The sequence below is a fragment of the Asparagus officinalis genome, chromosome 7 (assembly GCF_001876935.1).
Source record: "Asparagus officinalis chromosome 7, Aspof.V1, whole genome shotgun sequence".
NCBI lineage: Eukaryota > Viridiplantae > Streptophyta > Magnoliopsida > Asparagales > Asparagaceae > Asparagus > Asparagus officinalis.
Genome location: NC_033800.1, coordinates 13,392,044 through 13,403,385, shown reverse-complemented (window position 1 = coordinate 13,403,385; position 11,342 = coordinate 13,392,044). Strand labels below are relative to the sequence as shown.

The 11,342-nt window shown below is 37.4% G+C and overlaps 1 protein-coding gene and 1 long non-coding RNA gene across 6 annotated transcripts in view; both read left to right on the top strand.

Annotated features, from left to right (window-relative positions):
* On the top strand, positions 699-4,434 carry LOC109850491. Its single transcript, XM_020420503.1, has 2 exons — positions 699-1,648; positions 4,114-4,434. Exon 1 carries the CDS (start codon positions 977-979, stop codon positions 1,616-1,618), a length of 642 nt encoding a protein of 213 aa, XP_020276092.1. The 5' UTR covers positions 699-976; the 3' UTR covers positions 1,619-1,648; positions 4,114-4,434.
* The window catches only part of LOC109848884, a 6,645-nt gene continuing 2,437 nt past the window's right edge, over positions 7,135-11,342 (top strand). For 2 of the 5 annotated variants that reach the window (XR_002248936.1, XR_002248933.1), the window contains exons 1-3: positions 7,135-8,039; positions 9,040-9,119; positions 9,469-9,657. This is a non-coding gene — a long non-coding RNA (uncharacterized LOC109848884). The remainder of the gene's footprint in view (positions 8,040-9,039; positions 9,120-9,468; positions 9,658-11,342) is intronic. The other 3 variants (XR_002248935.1, XR_002248932.1, XR_002248934.1) reach the window with 2 other exon arrangements.

The window sequence follows — 11,342 nt, the reverse complement described above, 5'->3', positions numbered from 1 at the left end:
CCGAATCAATAGAAACCCCCAATCATCAGGAATTTAGAGAGCGGGTGTGAGATTTATATCTGCAGCATCGGAGAGAATCAGTTGTAACCCTAGAATTCTGAATCATCAGAAATCCCCAAAATAATTTCACCAAAACCTCTGTTGTTTTCACCTCCAAATCTCCTTGTAAACCAAAGATACAGCGGAAACGGAGGAGACATGTAAGATTTGGTTGGAAAAATATTAAAAAGAAATGAAGAACGTTAGGGTTTGATAGTGGGAAATAGAGGAGGCGGGTAATAAAGGAGGGAGACAAAAATTTTGGCGGGGACTCTATGGTTGGGACAGAGAGATTTTTGGAATCTGATGATGTGTTTTGATGAGGTGGAGTGGGTTTGTTAGAGGTCTAACTCATATCCTCTCTCAATGAGGGAATTTTACAAATTCTAAAAAAATATTAGTATTTTTATAATTTAGAGATCCAACGTCCAAAAATTTGTTTTGAAACAAACCAAGTTTAGGGAATCCTAAAACTCTGACAAAGCTCACTTTTTCATTAGTTTGAAACAAACATCCCCTGACGCTAATTCGCCATTCCCATCTCCATCGTGTCCCGCCATGGCGACCCTCGAACAAAGAGATTGGGCCCACCTCCCACCCGAGCTCCTCGGATCAATCGCCGCCCGCATCACCCAGATCCCCGACCTCATCCGCTTCGTCCCACTGTGTCCTCCCCCCTCAATCCCCATGGCTTATTCTCCCTAGCGATGAAAAAGCCCGCAGCCACCGCCTCTCCTCCAACCCCGCCGACGACCGAAACCGAGCCTACAAGATCCTTCTCCCTGAAGCTCTCTGGGCTCGTCGCCGCATAGTCTACTCCGGCGCCGGTGGCTGGATCCTCACTTTCCAAAACACCCAAACCCTAGCTTTGTTCAATCCTCTGACTCACTCCTCCATCTCTCTCCCTCCGCTGCCATTGACCGAGTGGGACAAGAACATGACAGGTTATTTGTACATGAGAGCTAAGACCTTCGGATCCCATCTCTTCGCAGCCCTTTTCCCCAATCTTGGTGACATCTTCCTCTGCGGGCTTGGTGAGAGCTCGTGGAGGAGGATCCAAGGACATCATTATGATTCAGCTACTGATTTTGTATATCACGATGGAAGACTCTATGTCAGGAGTTGTAATGAAATCACAGTTTTTGACCCGCGCACTCTTGAAAAGCTCGGGGGGGTTTATGTTCGATCCGACTCGGTTCGTGATTACCTCGTTGAATCTCCTCAGGGGGAGTTGTTGTTGGTGGGGAGGAAATATAAGAGTGACTGTAAGAGATTCAAAGTGTTTTGGCTGGATTCAAGCGATGAGAAAATTGTTTCTGTTGAGTTAACTAGTATAGGCGACAATGTGTTGTTTGTGGATGAAGTTCAAGCTATGGCTTTTTCTGCTGGAGATTTGGAGGGTTGTAGATGGAATTGCATTTATTTTGTGGACGGTCTTGGCGAGGAGGGAGATAAGGGGCTGATGTTGTTTGACATCGAAAAGGGCCAGGTTGAACATGCCCCGTTGTTTACGTTTACTTCTGAAGAGTGTGGACGTTGGGGAAGAGCTACGTTGGCTGGTCCAAGCCTTGATTACTGATTTTGTTGAAATGAGCAAGGCTTCTTCTAGGTAACTTTTGCGGTTATTTTCCTTATTTATGTTTTGTGTAAATGAACTCTAATCCATTGATCAAGATTGCTTGTTTGCTTTTCTTTATTAATATTGTTATTGCTAAAAAATCCTTTTGAGTTTAATTGCAAAAGTATTGTTGTGCACTTGAGAATGAACGCACACACGCTCGCTCAGCCAGGTGGGTGGGTGGATGAGGGGGCGTGTGCATACATTTGTGCATGCATGTGCCTACCCGTGTGTCTACACACACATATGTTTACACACGTGATCGCGTTTTCAATCCACCTACACAAGCGCATTGTTTTCTCTTGGTATACATAGGGCATGATGGTTGTCCATGGTAAATCACTAAGAAAAATGAGCCGTCACCTCATTGAACAGTACCAGACACTCGTTGGACATTCTTTGAGTATATTCATACATTTATTCACATATGCACTCTATTATATAATATATTTTTTATTTTAAATCACTTGTCATACTCTTCTTGGATGTGTATCCTATACTTCATATTAACTTCGTGAAACTTGTGGCCCAATGGGCATGAATTGGATTTGATTCAGCCCATATCCAGTAACTATGATTTTAAAGGATCGTTTGGGCATCTACTTCAAACTCGAGCCTTGTCCCTGTGTTCTACCTTTTACAAATTTGTCATGTCGTGTAAATATGCTGCACCCATATTCGAACCTGTTCAATGGAACATTTGGATGCTGATAGCTTTTAAATAGGATACTGAGGTAATAGGATGTTCCATGTTATGTTTATGCTTTCCTGCATCCAAAATGTTCTAATGAGTTGTTTATTCTCTGTGAAATATGAAGAGGAGAACACATAGTTTGGTAGGATCTTATAAAAAAACTCATCAATAGGAGTGCATGTTTAATTAGAATTGGAAACATCTTAACTTCTCATGTTTTCTGTCGATGCACTTTTTATAAACGCGATCTATGATATTTCGTTTTTGGGTTTTTCTAATATTGGTCTCCCAAATCGTTAGTATTCATTTCCCAAACCTTAAGTATTTGAATTAAGTTTTGCCATACATGTATAACTCAAATAATTTGCTAAAGCTTATTTGTTGTACCAAATGGATCCTTCATGTTAGAATTTATTGTCTTCCATAATAAACTTACGACTAGTATAGTTTCCCATTGCACCCTCGTATTCTCTATAAAATTTCAGCCAATATCTATAACAGTCATCTCTCCTAACCCATTGGAATCAAATCTAATTCCTTCATTTTTCTCACTTCTCTTTATTTCTTGCACTTGTTTTCATCTCCTCGCTCTAGTTTTGGTGTTTTTCCTTTGGTAATTGTTGTAAATATTGGGTTTTTAGTGATTTCCAGATCCGAAAAAATGTCAAGTTCACACAACATATAATTTGTGAAGAAGAGGGTATAATGGAAAATTTAATGATAGTAAGTTTATTTGGAATTAGGAATGACATATCTTAATCTGGGAGATCTATTTGATACAATTATGAGATTTAGGTGGCTTATTTAGTCTACACGTGCTTTAAGAAGTTATTGTAAAATACTTGCAATTTGGAAGACAAATATGAGAAAATCCTTTTTTTCCCCTATATCTTTAGTGAATTTTGTATGACACATGTAATTTGCAAACTCTATCCATGCCTATTGCACTGCTTAAGCAAATAATAACAGGAATCAATAACGTCTGTAACTGCTCTGTCATCTAACATGGAATTTAATCCCAAAATCCAGGGTTTGTAGTGTATTTCAAAGCAAAGAGGCGGTTTTCCTGGCTTTTAAGGTAGTTTCACTTGTTCCTCACTACTAATGTTTTGGGTATCTTTTTCATTTTCTGAAATTTCATGTCACTTTTTCTTTTTACCCCCTTTCCAATTTTGACAATGAAGACCACTGGTTGTAATTTCTTGATGCATTATTTATGTATTTATTTATCGACAAGGATAAGTACGAGCCTACTGAACAGAACACTTCCTCTAGATTTGGACCCTAGATCACTGGTCTATCTTGCTTGCTCTGTATAACATTCCAAGATCCTCTTGCTTGAAGTATTCATGATTTTCTTTTTCAATTTTATTGTGGAATGAGCATTAGCCTTTATTTTCAATTTTATGGATAACAATCATGAGAAATAAATACAAACTGTTCGAATGTCTTCTTCAGGATTGATCTGTGATAGAGTCTTATAGCTTAGACGAGTCTTTAAAAGTAGATTGAGTTGAAAGAGTGGTATTGTGCACTGTTTTCTTTACTTTGGAGCAGATCAAAGGATGAGTAAGTCTCCTCTTAAGTTAGTTCTTCTGTTATTGCAAAAGAGAATCTCATAGATACTATTAGTTATGTTAAGAGTCCATTAATATTTTGATCTATTGCAAAAGAGAATCTCATAGATACTATTAGTTATGTTAAGAGTCCATTAATATTTTGATCTATGTAGATCTGAATTAATTATATATTTTTTGGACAGGATAGTACAGTGGTTATGGGAAGAGTTTGATATGTTAGATGGTGTCAACTTCACCTAAAGTTATGGTTTGATTGATGATGGAAGAGGACATGAAGTGTGTTTTAGACTTGAGTTTTGTTTGAAGGGAGTAAATTCTCTTGGTTCTGTATCCTGTTTAAGGTTCAACTGTGGTAGATTATTGTTACAAAGTTGTCACGTTCTTTGAGCTTTTATTGTTTAGTCCTGCTTTATGTGTGCACTGAATACACCTCAAGATGTACTTTGTGTTTTCGTGTTATCATTTTCTGAGGAAATAAAGCTTTTGAGTGTCGTTTACTTCCAGTTCTATTCTACTTGCTCTGTCTCTGAATGTCGTTTGGATCACTATCCTGAGATATGACTGAAAGCCATTGTAAAATGATGCTTTCACGAATTAGATTAAATTCACAGAGCTAGGGTACTTGCTACCACATGCAAAATTATTCTGATCATGAAGAAGACATATGAAGGGATGGTAAAGACTTAACTGGCATGAAAAAATTTATGTATAAGCTGAAACTGCATGATAATAGAAGAGGTGACGAAGTACGCTTGCCTCCTGAAGGTTGTTTGAAGAGATTAGATTTTGTTGGTTCTGTATCGCGTTAAGGATTTCGATTGAGTCTGAGCTGTGACTGTGGTAGAGCATTATTACAAAGTTTTCATTTTATTTGAGCTAGTATTGTCTGAGCTATTCATGCTTTATGTATGAAGTGAAAATATCTCGACATGTACATTGAATGTTGTGTTATCAGGTTCAGTGGAATTGAGATTTCAAGAGTGCTCCATTTGCAGTTCTATTATGTCTCTGATTGTAGTTTGAAGTTTCAATCACTTTCTTGCGATACATTGGCTTTCCATGATGAAAACATTTTTATACCTCGTTTATTCGTTGTCTATGTATGGGTTCTTGTTTGGATAGAATTTGGGGCGAGATGGTTTGTTGAGTTCTTTGCCAGTAGGGGTGCAAACGAACCGAATAATTAACAAATAGTTCATTTAATACTAAACAAAAAAGTTTTAGTATTCGAATTCATTAACGAATAGTATTCTTCCATATGTATATTTGATTCGTTTGCTTATTATATATTTGCGTAAAATTTGATCACTTATAATTTATATTAATACACACATCATGTTATATTTTCAACTCACTTAAAATTTCTGCTTAGGCTCTATATGCTAATTTTGTGAGGCTTAGTAATCTTATATCAGCTTTTTAATGGAATATTTAAATTAAATACATTTACACCATAATTAGAAATGAACAATTCATTGAAAAAACAAATTCTTTAGCGAAATGAATATACTTTAATGTTCGATAAATATTCGTGAATATTCATGAATATTCATCAATTACCAAGTATTTGAGTTTGAATTCGAAAAACTCCACATATTGATATTTGAATCCAGATTCGAATTTGACAATTTTGAACAAATACAAATACGAACACATTAGCATTCGATTCGATTCGATTATTTACCACCCCTAGAATTGTCAGTTCTTTGAAAGGAAATGTAAAATGAGATGAGGATTGAGGGGATAATAAGTAAAAGATGGAGGACAAAAAGGAGTCGGTCTTATAGCGTTGAATCCTGCGAGAAGCCAGCAAATGGTAAAGCAATGCGGAGGTCTCGATCGAGTTTTATAATTAATATTAAAAGTATTAAGGCAATTATCATTGGTCATTCATGCAATTAGTAAGAGTTGATTTAGATGTCCAAAATATAGCAATTGAATGATTGAAATGGTAATAGATATTTGAATCCATATTCCCCTAATCACGGTGGATCCCCAGATGGGCCAGATCAAGCTCTTCCTTAACGAAAGGAGGTTGTGGAGTGAAAAGGAGGTTCTTGTTTATTCGAGCCCAAATCTCATGCCGTTCCTCAGCGAGACCCCACTCCGAGATATGTGAAACACTAACACAACCCTTTTGCATTCATGTAATTAAGTGTTTGGTTGCATTGTTTTTGAGAAATGTTTTCTCAAAAGTACTGACGCATGGCATTTATGTAATTAAGAGTTTTCTATACATTTTTATAAACTGTGTTTGGCTCCAAAAAAATTTACAGAAATGTTTTCTGTAAAGTGCCCAAAAGTACCAAATTTTATGGAAATTGATTTCCTTCTAAAATGTGAGGAAATCTCTTGGAAATCTGACGCATTCATTATTTAAATAATAAAACTCATTAACTCTTTTCTACAAAGTTCTCACTTTTCTATAAAGTTGGTGGTGTTTGGTTACATTTCTATAAATTATAGGAAATATTGCTATTTTCCCAAAAGTTATTTCTCATTTTCTTGTTTTGAACCAAACAAGCATAATACAAAAAATAAGAAAATTTGTACTTTTTAACTTCTCAAAACTTTTCCTATAATTTTTTTAAGAAATACAAGGAAATCAAATTTGGGATGAAAAACATTTCCTATAATTTATAGAAATGTAACCAAACACCCCATAAGAGTTGAAGAAAGAGGTGTAAGTAGTGATGAGAGAGAATAAGTGGTAAATTTAGTGTCCCACTCATCCTCTCCTCTCTCTTTATCTCTTCTTCTTGTATATTGTCCTTAGGTCAGTGGTTAGCAAAATCCTACTGGAGAATGCAAAAGGGAAAATTTTGAAGGTCATGATTAATGCATAGGAGAACAAATAATGCACTAATTGTTAGCTTCTTGAACTTCTCATTTGAAAGCTATAAAAAGGGTTGTGTTAGTGTTGAGAAAGTCACTCTATTGTGGAAAAATGGAGGATCCTCTTATTCTCGGATTTTTTTTGTTGTGAGATGATAAGTGATGGAAGCCTCTTGAAGCTCTTGAGTGTTTGGTGGGCTGCTACGGTCCCCCTTTAAGTTGACATAGAGATGTGGCAAAATGTAGATATAACACGACGCGCTAGAAGAACAAATCCCCGACCTCATCCGCTTCAGTTCCGTATCGCGTCCAATGCGATCCGCCGCCAAAACCATTCCCCAGTCCCCCGCCCCCCCCCCCCCCTCAAATCCATGGTTTCCTCCCCGCGCCGATGAACGAATCACCACCCACCGTCTCTTTTTCAAGCTCGCTGGCAACCGAACCGCAATCCTCTCTCCCTGAAGCTCGCTACGGCCGTTGCCAACATACATACACTGCCCCGGCTCCGTCGGCTGGCTGCGCTCGCTCCCCAAGGCGTCAAAACCCTAGCTTTGCTTAATCCTCTGACGCACTCCTCGATCTCCCTCCCACCGCCGCTTTTGGCCGAGCGGGGGGCTACTTATTGGCTCACAAAAGCTAAGCTTTTCGGATCTGATCTTTTCGCAGCTCATTTTCCTAACGTTGGTGATATGTTCCTCTGCAGGCTCGGTGAGAGCTCATGGAGGAGGATAGAAGGAGAGCGTTATAATTCGCGTGTTGATTTTGTATATCATGACGAGAGATTCTATATCAGGCGTTTCTCTGTAATCTCAGTTTTTGATGCGCATGCTCTTAAGAAAATCAGGGAGGTTTATGTTCCGTCAGGCTCTATTCGTGATTACCTCGTTGGATCCCCGCAGGGGGTTGTTGTTGTTTGTGAGGATGGAGCCTGGAAAGAGTAGGACGTTTGAAGTGTTTCGGTTGGATTCAAGTGATGAGAATGAAGTTTTGGTTGAGTTAACTAGCATGAGTGATAATGTGTTATTTGTGGATGGAGTTCAAACTATGGCTTTTTGTGCTGGAAAATTTGAGGGTTGTAGAGGGAATCACATTTACTTTGTGGATTATCTTGGTGGGGACGCTAAGGGGCTGAAGCTAATTGACATAGAGAAGGGTCAGATTGGACAAGTCCCGTTATTTCCCTTTACTCCTGAAAGGAGTTAAGGAACTGCTGCCTGGGTAGTTCCGAGTCTTAGATACTGATTTTGCTGAAATGAGGAAGACTCTTCATCAGGTAATTTTTACGACTACTTTCTTGATTTATGTTTTGAGTGAATGAACCCTGATTTGTTGACAAGATTGCTTGTTTTTGCTTTTCTTTATGAATGTTGTTATTAGTAAACATTCTTGCGAATAGAATTTTAGAAGTAGTGTTGTGCACTTGAGCACGAACAAACGCCTGCCTGCTCAGCCGGGTGGTTCAGTGGATGAGGGGCTGTGTCCATGCATGTGTGTATGTATATAATGCATGTTTTAATGTAAAACACTTGTCTTACTCTTATATATGTTGCCAACACACCGGATATCAGTATGTACCAGACATACCTTGAGTATATGCATTCATTTATTAACGCATGCGCTCTATTATATAATACACGTTTTAATGTAAAATACTTGCCATACTCTTCTTGGACATATATCATATGGTTCATATTAACTTCATGGAACTTGTTGGCATGAGTTGGATTCATTTCAGCCCATATCCTATTTGGAGCTATGATTTAAAGGATTGTATAGGTATCTACTTACACGAGCCTTGTCCTTGTATCCTACGCAAATTTTATGTGTCTTGTGCCCACACTTGCACCCATACAAGTACACGTTTCAATGCAGCCTATGGATGCTAATAGCTTTTTAATATGATACTGAACGTAAGTATATCCATGTTATCTTTATGCTTTTCTCCAACCATATGAATCATAATTGTATGGAACCCTTTTCATTCCAGTTCAAGGGACGGTACGGGAGCATGGTACGCCACTCATTAGGAATTGGGTACGAGGGTGTAGGCTTATACCGCACGCTAGGGAACATGTACGTTTTAGGTCCTGTTCTTAAGTGTATGAATCGGAGGTTTGCAAGAGTCAAGTTTAAGAAATATGCTAGTTGATATCACTAATGGTAGAACCTTGAGAATCATGTTTTTTGTGGTTTATTCTTCTAAAGAAGAACTTTTTTTTTTTAAATTTTAACTGGTTTGCATTCTTAATTAAATCGCTGTACTTGGTGAATAGGGTCGTGTTCCACCGCGAATCCGGGATGATTGAATTTAGATCGTGGTTCACTATAGCGTCTCACATTCCCAACTTCTATGGTATGAATTGTTTATTCAGTGTGAAATAAGAAGAGGAAAAGAAGTTGCTAGGTTGTACCTTAAAGAAAACTTATCAATATATGAGTGCAAGATCAATTTAAATAAAATTGAAAATATCTTAACTTCTCATGGTTTCCGATGTAATAAATCCAGTCTACAACATTTAATTTTTGGGTTTTTCTTATATTGGTCTCCAAATTGTTAATATTGGTCCCCCAAATTTGAAGTAGTTTAAAATAAGTTTCCATATACACACATTGATGGGGACCGGGCTGAGGGCTCCAATCCAATGGCAGGTGAATCTCACAAGCTAGCCCTTCGATAACTATTTTTCACTCGTTTGACACAGCTTGATGGACTGAGATCATACTCCTAGTGAGGGCAATTGCTCGGCCGCATGGGAAAAAGGCTCGTCCAGGGTCTACCAATGGTTGTTGATGGGCATCATCAGAATTGAAAGGGGTGCATAAACAGTAATACTGTACTGTTCCTGCATAAAGATAAGCACGCGTTTCAGTTGCTTGTGAACAATAACCAGGTTTTGGTCCTTGATAAATAGTATCAGAGTTACTGCTCATTCATTAATAGTAATGCTGCCTATAGGAATTTCTTTTCTTTTGAATTGTTTAAAATGGATGAAGAGTCTGTGATTTGACGGTAGGTTTTGTGGGCTTCTTGGGTGGATGGCTAGGATTGAAGTGGACTTTAGATTGAAGACTAAGGGTGCATTTGACAAACTCTTAAATATGGGCTCGGACTGAACTTTACCCAGTTTAGGTTTGCTTTTGATTGACAAAAACTGGACAGTTCTTACCCAATTTTCCTTAGGCCAAAAAAGGTCATAAAAACATTCTAGTGTTGGACCAGGGAGTAGTGGTCCAACACCAAAGTGATTTAGAGTAGAACTGGGCCAGAGTTGAACCTGGTCCAATTTTTGGGTGATTGCCAAGCACACCCTAAGATTGAAAGAGGAAGGTTTAAATCATATAAAGGCCTTCACACCAAAGGGGCAAATTCATATGCCAAAAAACACTCCATATGCTCAGGCAGTTAGCAAGTCCTATACTAAAGAGAATTTTCAGAACTCAAATTTTCATTCACGATAGTCTACTTCTTGAAGGATTACATAATTAAAAGATGCAATCTCGTCAAATATTAACTAAACTAGAACAAAATGACATCAATAAAAATAAAGTTCTAAATAAATCATTGAATCCTAACTAAAATTAAAGAATTAAAGCTTATATCAAATATTACTAATTATTTTAAAAAAACATTTTAATAGATTCTAAATTCTTCTGATGATGGTCCATGATAGTGCTGCTCATGTATACTTTAAATAAGTTGCCATTGTCATAAGTTGTATCAAATAGATCCTTCGTGTTAGAATTTATTATCTTTCATTGTGAACTTAAACATTTTTAAAGTTTTTGATTGTACCCTCATATTCTTTATAAAATTTCAGCTAATATCTATGTTGATCATTTCGGTTAACCCATTGGAGCCCATTTGAACAGTCTAATTCCTTCACTGTTCTCTCTGACTTGTTTTCGTCTCCCCTGTCTAGTTTTTTTTTCACTTGATAATTGTTTATCTTTATTGTGATTTCCGATTTCAGAAAATGTCAAGGTCATACAACAATATTAAGTTTTTTAAGGGTAAAAAATAACATGTTCTAAATTGAGGGATCTATTTGATACAAGTTATGAAATTTAGGTGACTTATTTGATCTATATGTGTTTTGGATGACTCATTTTAAAATACCTTAGATTTCACGAGATGTACACAACTTATTACAAAAATATTGTTACAAACTATTTTGGTATACAAAAGACAAAATCTCTTGCGAGTAATAAAATATCATCGATAAGGCGAGCGAAGGATGCAAGAGAAAGAATTTGAGCTGAGAGCAACAATTGCCGTAGAACAATCTAAAAGGCCATGTTCAATCGCAAATTCACAAATCAACAGATCATAGCAATGTTTCAGCGGTTGAGTCAGAGAAAACAGAATCACAATTTCATTGTCACGACGTACAACCTCAATACTGGCTGAATTTGTACTAGTATGACAAGCATCATCATAATTCAACTTGACATGAACTTGCTCAGAGACTGTCCAATACAAGTGTGAACCCAGAATGGACGCAGAAAGACACAGCACTTGAGCGTACTCCTCTAGAAAGAACAAAGTTCTTGCCATCACTTTACTTGCATCTCTTCC